The sequence below is a fragment of the Leucoraja erinacea genome, chromosome 4 (assembly GCF_028641065.1).
Source record: "Leucoraja erinacea ecotype New England chromosome 4, Leri_hhj_1, whole genome shotgun sequence".
NCBI lineage: Eukaryota > Metazoa > Chordata > Chondrichthyes > Rajiformes > Rajidae > Leucoraja > Leucoraja erinaceus.
Window position 1 is genome coordinate 43,180,810 of NC_073380.1, and position 20,759 is coordinate 43,201,568.

The 20,759-nt window shown below is 40.8% G+C and overlaps 1 protein-coding gene and 1 long non-coding RNA gene across 2 annotated transcripts; one reads left to right on the forward strand and one right to left on the reverse strand.

The window, feature by feature from the left end:
• Nucleotides 1-3,578: 3,578 nt before the first annotated feature.
• On the reverse strand, nt 3,579-15,170 carry ube2v2 (ubiquitin-conjugating enzyme E2 variant 2). Its single transcript, XM_055634113.1, has 4 exons — nt 15,022-15,170; nt 9,644-9,783; nt 7,753-7,878; nt 3,579-4,800 (listed from the first exon to the last, which is right to left on the reverse strand). The coding sequence occupies exons 1-4, from the start codon at nt 15,035-15,037 to the stop codon at nt 4,654-4,656; spliced, it is 429 nt and encodes a 142-aa protein (XP_055490088.1). The 5' UTR covers nt 15,038-15,170; the 3' UTR covers nt 3,579-4,653.
• On the forward strand, nt 14,466-19,335 carry LOC129696322 (uncharacterized). Its single transcript, XR_008723313.1, has 2 exons — nt 14,466-14,540; nt 18,604-19,335. It is a non-coding gene; the product is annotated as an uncharacterized LOC129696322 (long non-coding RNA).
• The last annotated feature ends 1,424 nt before the right edge of the window (nt 19,336-20,759 follow it).

Consider the following 20,759-nt stretch of genomic DNA (forward strand, 5'->3'; position numbering starts at 1 on the left):
CACTTATGGTACACATATTATTGCCAATCTTTGGTAGTCTGCAATAGTAAGGAACAGAAGGTGCTTTTTATCTCATCAGATCCATGCCGGTGCAATCTTGTCAGACATTTCCACTTATTTCCATTCATCCCTGAAAATTTTTCTTTCTCACACGCTTATCATCCCCCCTTTGACTTTTTGCCACTTACTTCGACGAGAAAGTAATTTACAGCAAATAGGATAAAAACCAATGCAACAAGCAGAAATACACGTAGTCAGAACATGGGAGCTCTACATGTGTAACATCCGAGATTCGGATAAAAACTGGATTCCTGGAGCTGACTTTGACTCAGCTAAGATCTTGGCTAATCTGTTACCCTAATGACATATCCTTTAACATCACTGAGTTGCAATGTTCCATCAACTTAAAAAAGCAGCTATCAGTTTTATTCACTATTTTTGTGAGCAGTTGTCAAATGCAAGGTTGTTGCACTCAAGAGCACAAGTATGGTGCTAATATATTATTAGCATGTTTAGATTATTGGTTAAAGGACAGAATAATGGGATTTACTGGTTCACTTGCAGGTTGGCTGCTATTACTGGAATGTTGCAAGGCGCCATGTGCAGAAAAACAAAGTCTGAAAATAAATAGACATCGTTACAAAGGGTTAAGTTGCAGCTGGTATTTAGGGAAACTATGAGGTTATTCACTTTGGTGGAGAAGAAAATTATTTGGCTTGCATTCAGAGCCATTGAATGTTCTTACATATGAAACACTGAGGCTAACATGTTATACCAAAGAATTAGGAACAGAAATGAAAATTTAGTTCAATGGAATTGCAGTATTATAGTAAGGCACAAAGGTTTTGAGATGACATCTAGAGTATAATGTACATTTTGGTCTACACATCCTAGGAATAATTTATCATACATTGGGCAATAATAGAATCCAGTATCTACTAGAATGCAGAATAAGGGTTGTGCAAATAGGAGTAATTGAATATGAATAGATCATATTTTCTGGAATTCTGAAAAGAGGAGCATTGGAATACAAAGGTTTACAGGCACTCAACCTGGAGGCATAACCTCAAGGGATTATACAATTATGACAAAGATATGGAAAGTCATTTTTACTTGAGGGGTGTGAATTTTTTTTGAATTATGATCCAGTTTTTCTTCAAATTCCCTGAATGGACAGTCGTTGAATATATTCAAGATGTTGTTTAAACAATGCTGGCAGAAATCAAAGATTAACTACCATCTTACTGAATGGCACAGTAGGTTCAGATGGCCAGACTCATACAAATCAGAAACAGGCCAACCAAGATGGCCATCTACGCTAGTCCCATCTGCCTCCATTTGGCACATATCCATTTAAATCTTTCCTATTCATGTACCTGTACCTATATACATTTTTAATATTATTTTACCTGCCTTAACTACTTCCTCTGGCAACCCATTCCATATATTCCATGTACATACTCTGTCTCGAAAAAGTCCTCAGGTTCCTATTAAATATTTTCCCTTGCACCTAAACCTCTGCCACTCCAATTCTTGATTCCCAAACCCAGGGAAAAAGACTGTGTACATTCACCCTATCTATGCCCCTTATGATTTTATACACCTTTCAGCCTCCTGCACTCCAAGGAATAAAGCCTTAGCATTTCCAACCTCTCCCTATAACTCAAAACCTAGCATCCTGATAAATCCTTGTAAATCTATTCCACCCTCACTCCAGATTAATGGCATCTTTCCTAGAGCAGGGTGGCCAAAACTGAACATATCACTCCAAACACTACCAACATCTTATACAACTCCAACTTTTCTACTCAGTTCCCTTACTGATGAAGGCCTGCATGCCAAAAGCCACTTTCACTATCCTGTCTATCTGTGACGCCACTTTCAGGAAACTATATAGATGTACTCCTAGGTCCCTATGGTCTACAACATTCCCAATGGCTCATTGTTAAGAGCCTGTCCCACTGCGGGGACCTAATCTGCGTGTTTTGGAGTTTGTGCAGCATGATCGACACGTGGTCCTAGGTCACTGTTACTCTCCTTCATGCTTGAGGGAAGTTCCCGCATACTTGCGGCCTCAGTTTCGTCGAGGAAAATGTTTCAGCTTGCTGAAAAATTTTCCGCGGGTAAAAATTAGTCGGCATGGTTCTTTTGAACTTGTAGTGCAGTGGTAGTGAGGTTGCTATGTCATTATAGGCAGTGGAGAGTAGCCGTAGGCAATCTCCTTTGCTGACCGGGCACTTTAATTGGCACATTGCAGTTTTCAGAACCAAGGAAAACCGACCGGTAATGTTAAATGGCCACTAAACTTTAGTAAAAGTTGTCTGGCTTCTTAAAAGTGTATCCACCCCTTCTCCCCTATTCTTTCTCCTTCTCCCCCCCTCCCCCCTCCCTGTAAATAACTTACCGTACAGTGCCAGCCGTCTTTTACCTTCCTGTTCATCGCCGGTGTGAATTTCAGACAGCGCTCCCTGCTTTCCCTGGCCCCCGCCTTTGCGATGTGTTTGTGTGTGTGCTGACGTTCGATCCAGCTCACGGTTTCATCGCTGACAGTCGATCCAGCTCGAGGTTTTTCAGTCGCTTGCCCTCGAGCTTGAAGGTCGAAGACAGTTGCTGAAAAGTCGTGTTAGTGGGACAGGCCCTTTAAAATTCTACCCTGGTTTGACTTTCAAAAATGACCTCACACTTATCTAAATTTGCATTCCTCGATCCACTTACCCAACTGATCAAGATTTCTTGATAAGCTACTTCACTGTTTGCTATACCATCCGTTTCATTCTTAGCTGCAGACTTACTAATCATGCGTTGTACATTCTCAATTAAATCATTTATATAGACAAAAAACTACAACGGGTCATGCACCAACCAGAGGCACACCACTATTCACAGGCCTCTAGTCCGAAACAATCCATCGTCGCCCTCCACTTCCTTACATCAAGCCAATTGTGTATCCATCAAGCCAAATATAATACATTGCTATTTCACTCCCCTTCAACACGATAGATTATTACACAAAACTGTTCTCAACTCAAGGCATGGGATAGCAAGAGCTTTACAATGCTGTATTCCAGTTATCCAAGTACAATGGTAGCCTTTGAAAATAACTTGTTTTTTTATTTAATAATGATGGACAGGGGAAATAATCCAAGCATCTGCAATCCAAATGTCTGTGTAGCCTCAGTTTCTAGCTTTTCACCATTTGGAAAGCACTCTTTGAGAATATTTATATATTAAAGATCCAAAGACCTTGCATTTGCTCAAATTGCTTCACAATGTTATGCTTCCATTCATTCTGCACCCTTGATACTTATGTCATCAGCAAACTCTTGCATCTTTTTATCCAAGCGTTAATAAAGCTAATGAATAGTTGAGGCCCCTAAAGCAAATCCCTCATTGAAGTCACACAAGAATTTTGAAACATTTTGCACGTTACTACCAGCTCTAACCCAGGTGTGTTTCAGATAACAAGTGTTCAATTCTAAAAAATATACAAATACAGTGTTAATACATTGAATGAAATAGTAGAAAAAGCAGAGCACTTTCTTGCTGTTATGTAAATAACCATTAAGAAAGCTACCAAGGACTGTAAAGCGGTTAGCACACCTTTAAATTTTAATTTATTAAATGAATGCAGCCACTTTATGTTTTGTTATAAACTTCAATGGAAAGCCTCACAAGAAAGTAAACTTCAGACAATACCCGATTTTCTTTTGACCGAATCATTAGCAGCTTTTAGTCTGAGAAACATATGATTTTTTTTCTACAGGATTCAAGGAAAGTTCAATCTAGAATTTTCGCTAGTCAGACCACATGGCCTTCTGGGAAAAAATTTTCTTTTAAAGTTGAAGATGATTCTTGTTGTCTCTCAAACGGACACCATTAAAATGTTCTGAAACTGTAACGATCTGAATTATGTTGCCACTAACGTTAACACATTTGGTCAATCAATTACCTAATTCACAGAAGGAAACAAAAAGTATCTCACTGCATCTTATTCACATCTTCAAGACTAACTTTAATCTTAGTGAGTTCTAACTATACACCAATACTCTGCTTTCAATTTCAAATGTATGTTGTGGCAGAATCATACTGTAAACAAATGCAATATTACTTGATACACAGCTGCCTATCAGAAAGTAATTTCCATAAATACAAATATTAAAACAATCCTCAACACACCAACATTACAATTAAACAGCAGCAAAATAATGAGCGAAAACTTTCAACAATTCTTGAGCTTAGTTTGCATAACATACACGACAACCTAAATTGTGATACAGCTCTCTTTCATTGAGAAGTTCAAGAACATGCTATTATATACACCAACCACTGCCTTTATTAACCAATTATCTTGCATAACATCTGCTATGATCAAGCAATAAATGACTTGGTTTCACTCATTTTTATCTCTGCCCCATCTATGTAAAAGCATAGATTGTAAATTGCTTTTGTATCATCATTATCATTGACTTGGTAAGAGCAATAAAGCTACTCATCCCCACTTCAAAATTTATTCTTGCCTGGGAACATCACTGTGTGGGCATACATTTCAAGATTTACAGATATCTAAGTCTATTTTAGTGGATGTTTATTATTGTTGAAATTTGAAAGCAACAAGAAGTGAGGTTTGGAAGAGTGATTTTGAATCAATTAAAATTAATTGCTGTATGTTTGTCCTTCAGGAGGCTGTGAAGTCTTCACATTCTCTTTGCATGTCATCATACGCCGTAGGTCTTGAAGTACAGCCTTAATACTATAGGAATTTTGCCATTTTGATAGAACTGGTATGCTACGTGAATCCACCTACAAGGCAAAAAATTAAAAGTTCCATAAAATGCACAATGACAGTTTTTAACATGCAACTAAGCCATTGCAAAACTCTCCAAGGCAAAATAACCTGGAGATGGATAAAATAAATACAACCTTTACAATTGCTAGGGAATTTACAAATCTAGATTATGAAAATTATCCAGGCTTCATTAGCATGATCAGTGGTAGATACAAAGGTGAAGATGTTACCCCAAACTTTCTTACACATCCTTTGCAGATAATATACATAAGATCAAATATACATTAGATTTAAGACTTCACTAGAGTTTTTTAAATTTATATTCTTAAAAACCACACAATAGTTAAAGTAGTTACACTGTAAGGACACTAAGCAAGACAAATAATCTGCCGGAAATAGCAGGGGACCGGGGATCAAATGAGATGGAGGAACTGAGTGAAATCCAGGTTAGTTGGGAAGTGGTGGTAGGTAATTTGAATGGATTAAAGGCCAATAAATCCCCAGGGCCAGATAGGATGACAGACCAGTTAGTCTAACATCGGTAATGGGGAAAATGCTAGAGTCAGTTATTAAAGATGGGGTAGCAGCAGATTTGGAAAGTGGTGAAATCATTGGACGAAGTCAACATGGATTTATGAAAGGTAAATCATGTCTGATGAATCTTATAGAATTTTTCGAGGATGTAACTAGTAGAGTGGATAAGGGAGAACCAGTGGATGTATTATATCTGGACTTTCAGAAGGCTTTCGACAAGGTCCCACATAAGAGGTTAGTATGCAAACTTAAAGCACATGGTATTGGGGGTTCAGTATTGATGTGGATAGAGAACTGGCTGGCAGACAGGAAGCAAAGAGTAGGAGTAAACGGGTCCTTTTCAGAATGGCAGGCAGTGACTAGTGGGATACCGCAAGGCTAAGTGCTGGGACCCCAGCTATTTACAATATATATTAATGATTTGGACGAGGGAATTGAATGCAACATCTCCAAGTTTGCGGATGACAAGAAGCTGGGGGGCAGTGTTAGCTGTGAGGAGGATGCTAGGAGGCTGCAAGGTGACTTGGATAGGTTGGGTGAGTGGGCAAATGCATGGCAGATGCAGTATAATGTGGATAAATGTGAGGTTATCCACTTTGGTGGCAAGAACAGGAAAGTAGACTATTACCTGAATGGTGGACGATTAGGAAAAGGGGAGATGCAACGTGACCTGGGTGTCATGGTACACCAATCATTGAAAGTAGGCATGCAGGTGCAGCAGGCAGTGAAGAAAGCGAATGGTATGTTAGCATTCATAGCAAAAGGATTTGAGTATAGGAGCAGGGAGGTTCTACTGCAGTTGTACAGGGCCTTGGTGAGACCACACCTGGAGTATTGTGTACAGTTTTGGTCTCGTAATCTGAAGAAAGACATTCTTGCCATAGAGGGAGTACAGAGAAGGTTCACTAGACTGATTCCTGCGATGGCAGGATTTTCATATGAAGAAAGACTGGATAGACTCGGCTTGTACTAGCTAGAATTTAGAAGATTGAAGGGGGGGATCTTATAGAAACTTACAACATTCTTAAGGGGTTGGACAGGCTAGATGCAGGAAGATTGTTCCCAATGTTGGGGAAGTCTAGATCAAGGGGTCACAGTTTAAGGATAAGGGGGAAGTTTTTTTGGACCGAGATGAGAAAAACATTTTTCCCAGAGAGTGGTGAATCTGTGGAATTCTCTGCCACAGAAGATAGTTGAGGCCAGTTCATTGGCTATATTTAGGAGAGAGTTAGATGTGGCCCATGTGGCTAAAGGGATCAGGGGGTATGGAGAGAAGGCAGGTACAGGATACTGAGTTGGATGATCAGCCATGATCATATTGAATGGCAGAGCAGGCTCGAAGGGCCGAATGGCCTACTCCTGCACCTATTTTCTATGTTTCCATGTTTCTATGTAAGACATTTTGAAGCAGCATCAGTAATTCTGGTACCAAAGCAAACGAGGAAATCATGAGGGATAATGAAAAACTACACCAAATTAGTAGCTTTGGGCAGTGGGTGGATTGGATTTTGAGGAGAATTTCCTATGATATTAGATTCACCCTGCAGTTGCGCAAGGACATCTGGCATACATATGTTCATGCTCACATGCGAAGATGTACATTTATGTGGGGCAAGGAAACACGCAAGTAAAGTTATTCAGTGTGTCAAAGATGTGGATCTCAACTCTGCCAATCCACTTAATTAAATGCATTTGCTGAGATTTTCCACTTACACATTTGTCGACCTTGCCCCAACATTGAATTCTTCATGGAGTTCAGGAGAGCTGCGACACCCCACAGCTTGTCAACTGGAAATATGCAAATTTCAGGTACCCCAATCATTTGAATGAAGAGAAGAAGCGGGGCCAGTTGCAGGTCACCAGATTAAAATATATATATATATATTAAGTTTAATGTATTTAAGTCTTATCAATGCAACTGTGTCCTTTTAATTTTGCAAAATATTAAAAAATTATATATTTTTACAATTAACTTTTTAAAGGCTTTTGAATGCCAGAGACACAAACATTCAATCTGCTCTGCCGCTGGATAAACCAACTTTTAAAACATTTCCATGGAATTTATGATCAGAAGGCCTTGCTCAAGGTTCAATCGAATTTAACTGAGTGACTCATCATTCCCAGGAAATTGTAATCCATTGTATTTCCCCATATCAATAGGGGATGATTTGTAGTAGGTAAACCCCGACCTTTCTTACACATCCTTAACAGCTGTTTTTTCAAACTATTATGTGCAAAAGCACATGTGCTGGTCACCAACAATGTTTTCAGACAACAATAATTAGACAACAATTCAGACTACATTAAACAAGACACAGTGCAGGAGGAAGAAAGAAATCTTCCAGATGGGGCCAGACGACTGGAGATTAACAGGACAAGATTTTCCGGTTCCAACAAATCATTAAACAAGTGTTATGTATCCGACCACTCACCATTCCATTGGAATTGTTGATTCCATTCATATTTATTTTTGTTACAAATCGAACAGTTGGAGCTACCTCTGGATATTTACTTCCACATTCTATTTTCAGGCTATATATTCTGTTTTCAAAGCAAGTCTGAAAGAAAAAAACCCATTAAAAATTGTAAAATAAATGCAAAAGCAGAAAAACCGATGCAGATTTTTGAATTATGAATTGTGTCTCAGCAATAGAATTCCAGTCTGACATTCTATTGGCAATGAGAAATGCCAGTTTTATAAAACTTGTTTGGAAACAGATCTTATCATTCAGAAGTACAAGTCTAAAGAAGGGTCCCGACCCTAAACGTCACCTACTCATGTTCTCCAGAGATGATGCCTGACCCACTGAGTTACGCCAGCACATTGTGTCCAACAAGTTGTCCATTTATGTCATATCAGATCAAAGGAGAAGGAATACTCGACCGAAGATCCAGGCAACTCTTTCCTTCCACTTGTAATTCACCTACCCAGTAATTCACTGCTTCTCATCCAGAAGCTCCTGCTGAGCGATATGTACCTACAGTTGACTGGTCAGCATTGACGATATGTGGGGATTGTTACCGTTTAACAATCTGTAAGGTCCAAAAGACATTCAATATGCTAAAAGCATTAATTTAGTCCAAGGAAGACTAGTCTATTGACGGGCAATCAAATGTAATTGGAGAAGATTCCCACCCCCAGCAAAAGCGGTACCAGTTAACATCTATCAAATTAAAAACTATTTAGAGTATCTAATCCTGTGTCAAGCCTGCCAATATGATATCCACATGTGTCATGTGTTAATTCCATTATACGCAGCTAGATTTCACTGTGACAACAGTTTTGCTCCAATATGATTTCTCCAAGCTCTCCTTTCTTAATTACAAACTTTGTAAAAATTCTATCCACATGACTAAAGGCTTAACAGACTGAAGCAATTTAAAACACATATACTGGTGTTCATAGCACTGAAGCTGAAATAAGGTTGATCAGCTACATATACATGCAAGGAATCATTCAGCATGGAAATAGTCCATTTGGCATACAGGATCTAGCACAAAATTACACTAATCCTAATTTATTCTTGCCCCATTCCCATCAACTCCGCACAAATGTACACAGTACACAATTGGAGCAATTTGCAGCGGCCAGTTAACACACACATCCACTCGTCTTTGAAATGCACGAGGAAACAGGAGCGTCTGAAGAAAGCCAAAGGCTTTCACAGGGAGAAGATGCAAATTCCACAGATAACGCCCAAAACCTGGTCCCTGGAGTAGCAAACAGAGCAGTTTGATGTGCTCTGCCACTTTCAGAATAAATTGGTGTGCATAATCTTTAAACACCAGACTCAATTGCTAGGAGTATGTTAGTAAAAGTGAGGGATTCAAATGAAAAGTCCAGCACATACTATGCACATTTCAGAAAATTGAGTGGAATATACCAAAGCCGAAAACATACATCTTTCTGGGTTACCTGAGATCCCAGTGATTTCCATGAACCACTGAACCTCTCCACACTTTATCTACTGGTTTTAGGCAGCTGAGCACAACAACCATATTATGGTCTGAACAACAATTTTCTGATTATCAGTCTCAAGAAGAGTCCAGACCCAAAACATCACCTATCCATGTTCTCCAGAGATACTGCCTGACCGACTGAGTTACACCAGCACTTTGTGCATTTTTTTTGTAAACCAACATCTGCAGTTCCATCACTCTCCCATTTCCTGGATTTCACAGCTATTTTGAAAGAGCTCCTTTAGTATTGATCATATCACAATTGGGACAAATTACCCTTTTCGTGAAAGATAGGGAAAATTACCTGGATTTAACATAAAAAAAGGAAAATTGTATTTTTACGTTACTGAGTTATTTACTGACCCGGGGTGGCCCAATAATCATTCCTGTCCATCGTGTGAGTGTCATATCTTCATCATCCTCGAGGCCCCAGCTCACTGTCCCATCACCTACTCCTTTTTGGCCGTCTTCAAGCTCTTCCAGCAAACAAAAATTACGAGGAACTGTTCAACATAAAACAGTTAGTTGTTAAGCCAACTTTAAGATCTACGATAATGTGTGAAAAAAGTTAAGGTTGGAATCATTTAATTATTTAAATATATCTAAATGTTCTTTCAAGTGTAATATAATATACAGTATACAATTCATTAAGAACCATCTGTAAAATTTGCAATGTTTACCGCTATCTTTAAATATAAAAGTTATCAACTAGCTACAAAAATAATTTCAGAATGGATTTTATCATCTCAAACATATTCTTGCAATGATGTTTCCACTGCTTGCCGAAGCTGGTAATTTTCTCTCTTACCACTTTTCCTCTTCAAAACTATGCTTTAAAACTTACTTTGAGATCACACATTTTAACCTCTCATTTCTTTCAGTGACAAAATGTATTTGATAATATTTGATGCCCTATATATTGCACGATGCAAGATATATTCTTGATGGTTCTCACAATATAACAAGCTGATAATGGAAATGAAATAGGGGATTGGGCTAAAGTGAAGAGGAAACTCAACTGCATATCCTTAACCTGAGTATATGGAAGGATTGCATAAATAAAAGCATAAAGACTAAGTATAAATTAAAGTGAGTTTAATGCCAAACAATAGCCACAGAAAAATAAAGAAGATAGTGCTAAGAGAAAAATGTGGAGTGGACAAATGTTAACAACTCCCAATTGAAATGAATATAATCATCAGAAACATTCAGAAAATTTAAGAATGGAGAATAAATGGCAACAACATCTGTATCCTGTGATTTTTTTTAAGTGGCAGTTTTCCTAATTAGTAGCGGATGTTTGAGAATTAATGTGTTTTGAATGTGATGGGAGTAAGCTAGATATTCATAACTTTAAACAAAAAATCATGGATATTTAGCTTCCCATGAAAGGAAATTATTGGGCAAAGTATTAAGGGATAGGATTTATGTACATTTGGAATGGTAGTGGCTGGTCAGGAACAGTCAGTAAGGCCTTCTGCGGAGGAAATACTGCCTAGTAATTTGCATGAGCTTTTTGAAGACATGATGAAGATTGACAAAAGTAGGGTTAGACCATGTTTATTTGGTCTTTAGTAAAGCAGTTGATAAAGTCCCAAATAGTAGGCTGATCGAGAAGGTTAAATTACATGGAAATTCAAGGCCAGCTGACTAATTGGATCCAAATTTGGCTTGAAGATAGGGGAAGAAAATAGCTGTGGAAGAACTGTGGTGTATTGCTGGGATTGGTGCCGGGACCTGTGTTTTTTGTTGTATGCATTCAACATGTGAATATTAATTAGGTGAGTAATAAGTTTGCAGATGCCATGAAAGTTGGTGGTGGCGTGCTTAGCAAGGAGGTTTGCCCAAGACTACAATATGATATAGATCAGACGGAAAGTTGGATAGTGCATTGGCAAATGGAATTTATTCACGACAAATGTGAGATGATGCATTTTTGTAAACCAAACAGGGGTAGGACATACTAACTGGTAGGTGCTGGGGAATGTTGATGAACAGATACCATGAAGTTCAATTAGCAGATAGGGGTAGATGAAGGCAGTTCATGGCAAAATATAAAAGTTGGGGCATAACATTACAAGTTTACAAAATACTAGTTAGTCTGTACAGAGAACTTAATAATATGCCAAAATCTTTCCTGCGTAACACTAGTTATCACAATATATGAAGGATGTGGTTATGCTGGACAACATGCAAAGGATTCACCAGGTAACTGCCTGGTCTGTAAGACATCATTATGGGGAGAGATTGGGTATGTTGCGAGAGAGTTGTAATGGGGATTTATGAGAAGGGTTTATTTTTCTTTTTATAGAGCATAGTTGATATTTGGAAGTTGCTGCCAGTTGGTGAAGTCAGATACCATCAGTAGGATTTAAGAGACATTTATACGTACTTAATCATAGAAGGATCTGACCTGATGCAAACATATCGGATTAGATGGGGGGAAAAGGTTTGGCATGATGTGATAGGCCAAAGAGCCCTATTCTGTGTACAGGTCTGTACTGTGTATAACTATGATTCTCTCTGCTTCAAAGAACACAAATCTGCCTTAACCAAACTATTTGCCTATCAACCCCTGAGACCTTTCAATACAATTTATTTCCTCCCTAACATGCATATGCATTGTAAAAATCATTGACATTTTCCTACCTATTATTTTCACTCATGATATCTAAATGTCCGATACAATGTCTGCAATATCTTAAGGATATCCAATATTAACAAAATGAATGCGAGGTTATCCTTCATACCCAAATCCCTTCTCTCCTAAAAAGATACAGCTCCAAGGACAACAGCCATTTGGCAACATTAACAGATTAATCAAACAGAGCAGAGATTATTTTAACAGCTTAACAGCAATGGCACTTTTGAATTATTTCTGTGCTTGGTCCATCGCAGACTGCTGAAAATGCTAGAACAGTATTCTTTGGAGTTGAAAGGAATAAGAGGTGATTTACTGAAACAGAAGATCATGAAGGAGCAAGAAAGAATAAATCTTGAGATGTATACTGTGAGAGTCTCAAGCAAAATGATAATTATATTTACAATTACAATTTACAATTGAGGTGTGAATGTCCAGAACTTCCTATTCTTTCGGGTTGTGGAGACTTAATTACTTGGGGGGCAAATACATTTTTGAAAGTAATGAGAGAAATTAAGAGGAATGGGAAAAGGTATAGAAGAGTTGAGGCCTAGGTAAATCAATCATGATCATATTTTTGCAGGCTTGAGGGGTTCGGTGTCCTGCTCCTGCTATTAACATGCTCCAGTTGATAGAAAAAAAGTTTGGTTGTATATTATGTTGCAAATCAGCCAAATTCATCCTGCTCAACAGACCAAGCACCTCAGGCAGGATATTCAAGACTTCAGATTTTAATAAGAACCATTATTGCCACAGTCAATATTATTAAATCATTTTCAACATCAACTGCTTATGTGGCCTCTGTAGTTTATACTACATGTGCACAAAACCTAGTTTTAAAGGACTAACATTTTGTAGTTTTGTATTACATACTTGTAGGAGCCACTAACTTGGCATTTTCTAAAAATAAATATTCCCATTTGGAGGACTGAGTTCACTAGTCTGACCTTTCATTTAGGGGGTTACAAATTAATCCATACATTCTTGTCAGTCTGAAGGTGCTTACTGCCTTTTTCTCTACTCTTTGTGACAGGATTCACCAGAGTCAATCAGGATGATATTTTTCCACGGTTTTTGAGAACATCCTTGTAGTGTTTTCTCTGTCCTCTGGGAAAACTCATGATGATGGACTCGACTTTGGAGTAGAGTGCTCATCCAACTAAAATGGTTGAGCACAATAAGAAATTCAATGTTAGCTGGGTGAGATAGTTAATACTGGTTTGCCACGCCTGCCAATGGATTTTGCAATGGTGACAGCTCTTCAGTACCAAAGCACTAACTACATTTTGTGTGTCTACAAAGCATAAAGTTGTAAGAGATTACTACTGCTCAGTAGACTAAGCTTGAGGGCTTGGTCAATTGACCTAGTCAGTCAGCCCATGACCTTATTGATGTGATGCAAGTGGTAAATTTTGAGAGAGGATTTTGATCAGGGATGGTTTCCAAAAAAAGGAAAGTGATCCACATTTACCAGTCTTTTATTGTGAGTCTTGACAACTGGGGAGGGGAGAAAAATGTGGTGAATTCGCTGAGGCTGATGGGTAGATGACTTCAGTTCAAAGCAAGATACATACTCTAATTCAGTACAGCATGGTCATAAAGAGAAACAGAAACAGGCCACTCAGCTCTCTTAGTGTATGCTGATCCACAAACCTTATCTACACTAACTAAACATTATCAATGCACTGCAATCAACAGCTGGTGTTAGAGGAATTGTGGAGATGCAAATTAAACAACACATCCGGTAGATTAAATCCATGGCAACATGAAATTTGTTGGACGTAAAAAGCACGGCACCAAGGAGGATTGGGGATGTCAGGGCAATACCAGTCTTGCTCTTCTCCACACTGTCCTGGATCTGTGGTCAGTATCACATTGTGCATGTTAACATATAGAGGATGAAGAATGGCAAGAAATTGCAAGACACATTTGAAGTGGTTTTCACTAAATCCCTCCTCACCAGAAGGAAAGGCTTTCATGGCGTCAAGAAGGCCACACAGCAAATGTTGTTGCTATTATTTACTTTATAATTTGCCAACCAAAACGGCACACAATACATCAAATGGGTTATAAACAATGATCGTGCCAAATTTAAAATAACTTATTAACTTTTCAATTACCTCTAAAAACAAGTTTTGATGTTTTATTTTCACACCTACCTCTCAACAAGTTACATAAAACTTAAAATCTCAAAAATGATAACTACCAGAAGTACCTTAATTGAATTTAGTTTGCATAATTTTACAAAATGTGTGTGCATGTGTATGCCTACCACACAGATTAGATTATTTAGGAGTGAACAATAGACGATTAATATCCTTTCAAGAAACTCGTCTACCATAAATAAGTAGTCAAGTTAGTTCTGCAAAAATGGCTTGAGTTACTAAATATAATAGTTACTTCCGCGTTAATACAGCTGTGATGCAAATTAATGCCTACATCACAGCCTAAATATTGAACTTCGTTTTCTTGCAGTAAAACCGAACAGCACTAAAAAAAGCTACAGCATGTAACAAAACCGAAAGTGTCTTTCCTTCTTGCTTAAAGGCAAGCAGGAAAGCAAGACTTCTCGCCGAGGTGTTGGACAGGAAGCTGGGATTAGTCCAATTAAATGAGGAGGTATGTGCATTCGATGTATTTCAGGGAGCAGGCCATGTCACGGCTGGTGGATTAAATACAAACACCTGCACCAGGGGAAAACAGCCGCAACTCCGGGCCGCACATTTTCACCGATGAACCCGTAAACCGAGCAGGGTCACGGCCTGCAAGTTCCACCTTCGGCTGCACGGAGCGCCTCAAGGCAGCAGCATCGTGCGGCCGGCAGCCGCGCTCGCACTTGGGCCAGCGCCGGGACTGTCAACCCACAACCGCGGCTCGGTTGTCCGGGCCACCCTCTACCCCGGGCTGGGCCGGGCCGGGCTCGGCCGCACTGGGTTGGGCTGGGCTGGGCTGGGCCGGGCGGGCGGAACAGGGGCAAAAGGCGAGGAGCAGGAATAGAAGGAAAGCCTGGCCCAGCCCAGCCCGGCCCAACCTAACACACCACACACACACACACACCCTCCCTCTCCCACTCTCTCCAGACCGCGCGTTACCCCCGCACCTTGGCAGCCTGACATCTTTATCGGAGCCCGAAGGGAAAAGCCGGCGCCGCCGCCGTCGCTCTCACGTGACCAGAGCGCGCTCCCGTCCGGACCGTGCGCGCTCCCGCCGAGGCGTCTACGCAGCCGCGACGCGCTGGCTCCCGGGGCGAGAGGCGGCTCGTGCGTGTGCGCCTGCGCGCGCTCACTCTGGCTCGCGCCGGCCCCTGGCCCCGCTCAGCGACCGTGGACACAACAAACGCTGGAGTAACTCAGCGGCACACGCTGCACCTCCCCTCTATAGTCTGTGGGCAGCATCTACCCTCTATAGTCTGTGGGCTGCATCGCCCCTCTATAGTCTGTGGGCAGCATCTACCCTCTATAGTCTGTGGGCAGCATCTACCCTCTATAGTCTGTGGGCAGCATCTACCCTCTATAGTCTGTGGGCAGCATCTCCCCTCTATAGTCTGTGGGCAGCATCTCCCCTCTATAATCGTTGGGCAGCATCTCTGGAGAGCAGGAATGCGAGACCCTTCTTCAGACTGAGAGTCCGGGCGGGGGAGGAGAGACTAGCGATAGGGGGCAGGGTAAGGTGTGAACGCGACAGATCAAAGCAGGCGAGATGTGCAGGAAGGAACTGCAGATGCTGGTTCAACCTGAAGTTAGACACAAAATGCTGGAGTAACTCAGCGGGACAAGCGGCATTCTGACTAGAAGGAATGGGTGATGTTGCAGGTGGAGCCCCTTCTTCAAACCGAGTCAGGGGAGAGGGCGATTGGATATGTGAAAGGGTGTGAAAACGACAAATCAAAGCAGACGAGGCTCAAGGAAACGTAGAATGGTTGGCTGAGGGGAAGGTAACTACGGCGCATACAATCAGTAAAATCAATCAGGGCAGCGAAGAAGGGTCTCGTCACGAAACATCGCCCATTCTTCCTCTCCAGACATGCCATCTGTCCTGCTGAGTTTCTCCAGCATTGTGTGTATATGGACAGTGAAACTAGTCAGAGAACCAGCATGGGGGAGGGACAGCAACAGCAAGGGTTATTAGAGAAATCAATATTCATACCGCTGCCTTGTAAGCTGCCAAACGCTCAGCGTCTGTGCTGCTGTTACTGCTGCAGGCCTTGCCAAGTTTCCACTCATTCCTAAGATAGACACAAAATGTCAGAGTAACTCGGCAGGTGTTCTGGAGATGTCACTAATTTCTCCCGGTTTTGTCATGGCCTGTCCCCTGAAATACACCAAACACACATGCCTCCTTATCCAGCAGTACCGTGAGCTGAAGTACCTTTACATTACTATTGCAGCATCTGCTGTTCCTTTGCTTGGGCACCTTACAACCCAGCACTATGAGCGATTTGTTTTCAAGTAACTCCTGCATTTCCTTCGACACCCTAATCGTCCTACTAGTTCCACAGCCTGCATCATTGTAACCCTCGTTAGTACCTGGTTGTGGACTCTACCCTTCCTGAAGTCATTTGTTGCCAGCCCTGACCCCTCCTCTATCAGTCTGAAGAAGGGTTCTGATCAAAAACATCACCTATTCCTTTTCTCCAGAGATGTTGCCTAACCCATCGTTTTTTTCTCGAGATTCAACATTGACGGTTCCTTGTGTTCCTAAAGGGCCTATTTTCCAGGCTGCATGACTAAAACATAGAAAATAGGTGCAGGAGGAGGCCATTCGGCCCTTCGAGCCAGCACCACCATTCATTGTGATCATGGCTGATCGCCCCCAATCGATAACCCGTGCCGGCTTTCTCCCCATATCCCTTAATTCCACTAGTCCCTAGAGCTCTATCTAACTCTCTTAAATCCATCCAGTGATTTGGCCTCCACTGCCCTCTGTGGCAGGGAATTCCACAATTTCACAACTCTCTGGGTGAAAACGTTTTTTCTCACCTCAGTCTTAAATGGCCTCCCCTTTAATCTAAGGCCCCTGGTTCTGGACTCGTCCAACATTGGGAAATTTTTTCCTGCATCTAGCTTTTTCCAGTCTTTTTATAATTTTATGTTTCTATAAGATCAAGTCAAATCAAGTTTATTTGTCACATACACATACGAGATGTGCAGTGAAATGAAAGTGGCAATGCTCGTGGACTTGTGTGCAAAAGACAAACAACCAAACAAACTATAAACACAATCATAACACATGATCCCCCTCATCCTTCTAAACTCCAGTGAATACAAGCCTAGTCTTTTTAATCTTTCCTCATATGACAGTCCCACCATCCCAGGGATCAATCTCGTGAACCTACGCTGCACTGCCTCAATCACAAGGAAGACCTTCCACAAATTAGGAGACCAAAACTGTACACAACACTCCAGATGTCGTCTCACCAGAGCCCTATACAGCTGCAGAAGAACCTTACTCCTATAATGAAATCCTCTTGTTATAAAGGCCAACATTCCATTAGCTTTCTTCACTGCCTGCTGTACCTGCACGCCAACTTTCAGTGACTGGTGTACAAGGACACCCAGGTCTCGCTGTACCTCCCCCTTACCTAACCTAACCTAACCCCATTGAGATAATAATCTGCCCCCCTTGTTTTTGCCGCCAAAGTGGATAACCTCGCATTTATCCATTTTATACTGCATCTGCCACACATCTACCTACTCACTCAACCTGTCCAGGTCACCCTGCAACCTCCTAACATCCTCTTCACAGTTCACACTGCCACCCAGCTATGTGTCATCCACAAACTTGCTAGTGTTGCTCCTAATTCCCTCTTCCAAATTTTAGGAATTTTAGGAACATTTTAGTTTAATTTGAGGGTTAACATTAAAAGACAGGTATATCATATTAAAGCTGTATGGAACCATTATTATACCTGTCAAAAGGCTAGAGACTGTAAAGATTTGTAAGGAAGGTCATCAGGAAAGGTGTAATAACCTAAGCCTTTAGGTGGAACCTAACTGATGTTATTAAAACAATGAAACCGTTTAGATACTTCCACATGTGGGGTCTAAATTGGTGGCTATAATTATAATAATGACAAATTAATCGAATGCAAAATTCAATATTTGATGTTTGAATTTATTATCAAATGGAACAGTTAACATGAAAAATATGTATTTTGGGGATATTCAGAAAATATACCCGATAAAAAATAGGATATACAGAAAGAATTGCACAATGTGCATACAAAGAGGTTTGCCTCTTTCACTGCAAGTACCAATATCAAAATTGATATCTTTAAAATGGATGCCGAATTTACCATTCCAGTCATGCTGAAATTTGCCAACCTTACCCTATGGCATTGCCTCCTAAATACTGTCAGATCAAATTTACTGATTTCATTAGAAATTTATAGGGCAAAAGAGAAGATAAAATACTTTCAGCTTTAAAACTGTTAATTTAGAACCTAAAAAAATTAACTTTTTAAATATGTTTGGAGACAGAGTACAGCAACAGGCCCACCAGTCCAACTTGTTCATAGCACTAAAGATGCCCAATCTAAGGTAGTCCCACCATTTGGCCATGTTTGTCCTAGATCCTAAACCTTTCTCAAATTAAGAAAATATACATTACTGATCAACAAAAACACATTTATTGCATTTACTAAATCAAATTATTTGAAAACAATAACTTTCATTTGTTTTAGGAAGAGCTTCTTCTTCTTCAATAACTTCAAATTCCTGGCGTGCATATATCAGAAGATCTTTCCTGCACCCAGCACACCGATGCAATTGTAAAGAAGGCACATCAGTGACTCAACTTCCTGAGAAGATTACGAAGATTCGGCATGTCGAAGAGGATTCTCCTAAACCTCTACAGGTGCACAGTAGAGAGCATTCTGACTGGTTGCATCGTGGCCTGGTTCGGCAACTTGAACGTCCAGGAGCAAAAAAGACCAAAAAAGTTGTGACCACGCAACATATTCTGTTGTGCTGCTGCAGCAAGTAAGAATTGAATTGTCCCATCCAGGACATATGACAATAAAACACTCGACTTGACTTCTTGCGTATGGCGTGCACAGCCTAAAGTTGGACAATTTGTTCTATTTGATTGTGCATGCCAGGTTGATTGCATTCGTCGAAACAGGACCACGTGAAGGTTGCAATCTCCCACCCCTTAGGAAGAGCAATGAAGTAGCAACCAGGTCAGTCACACATGCATGACCATGAGGTTGCCCAATCTTACCTAGTCCCATTTGCTTGCATTTTGTTCACAAAGAAAAGTCAAATCAAATTTATAAGATATGATCTGCCACGTACAAACTCATGCTAATTTGTAATGGTACACTTGTCAGGGATGTGAGGGTGAGGGAAGGAAAGCAGGTAACCAACACAGAATTTCTCCTCCCTTAGTTCAAGCTTCCCACCCACTCTCAGAGTCAGAGTGTGAAAACAGGCCCTTCGGCCCAACCTGCCCACATGTCCCAGCTACACTAGTCCCAACTGCCCGCATTTGGTCCATATCCCTCCAAACCCGTCCTATCCACGTACCCGTCTGTTTCTTAAATGTTGGGATAGTCCCTGCCTCAACTACCTCTGGCAGCTTGTTCCATACACCCACCACCCTTTGTGTAAAAAAGTTACCCCTCAGATTCCTATTAAATATTTTCCTTGTCACCTTAAACCTAGGTTCAATTCATCTACTCTGGGCGAGAGACTTTATGCATCTACCCGATCTATTCCTCTCATGATTTATACACCTCTCTACCCTCCTGTGCTCCAAGGAATACAGTCCCAACCTGCTCAACCTCTCCCTATAGCTCAGACCCTCATGCCCTGGCAACATCCTTGTAAATCGTCTCTGTATTCATTCCAGCTTGATAACATCTTTCCTATAACATAGTGCCCAGAACTGAACACAATACTCTAAATGCAGCCTCACCAATGTCTTATAAAACTGCAAGATGACCTCCCATCTCTTATACTCAATACTCTTAACGACCTAACGTACAAAACGCCTTTTTGACCACCCTATCTGCGACTCCACCTTCGAAGAACCATGCACATGCACTCCTTGATCCCTCTGCTGTACACTACCCAGAGCTCTCACTGTGTAGGTCCTGCCCATGTTAGACGTTCCAAAATGCAACACCTCACATTTCTCTATATATCATCAACCATTCCTCAGCCCACCTGGCCAATCGATCAAGATCCAGCTGCAATTTTTCACAACCAGCTTCACTATCTGCAAAATCACCCACTTTTGTATCATCTGCAAACTTGTTAATCTTGCTGTGTATGTTCTCATCCAAATAATTGATATAGATGACAAACAGTAACGGGCACAGCATCAAATCCTGAGGCACACCACCAGTCACAGGCCTCCTGTCCGAGAAGCAACCTTCCACCATCGCCCTCTGCTTCCTTCCAATTTTCTAATCATTCAGCTATCTGTCCTTGGATCCCATGCGATATCCCACCTAGCTCTGTCAGTACATCATCCCCTCCTCACGTTACATCTCACACCCTCCAGCCTCAGTGCATTCTCTCTCCCTCCCCACTGTACCATTATTATATAACAACAAATCTTCCCTCCAAGTTCTGGTGCAGGGTGTTGACCAGAAACACCAATATTGTCCTTTTGCCTTCACAGCTGCTGCTTGACCTGCTGAGTTCCTCCAGAGTCCAGCACTTAGTATTTTTTACTTCTCCCCCCCCAAAACCAGTAATATTTCATACATGTAAACGGCTCTGAAATGAATATTTTGATGATTATAAAGGCTAAACAACTTTTTTGCATTTTCATCAAACCAATGGGTCTGATATAAATAGGTCTTCTGGCCTGGCAGGTTCCAACACAAAA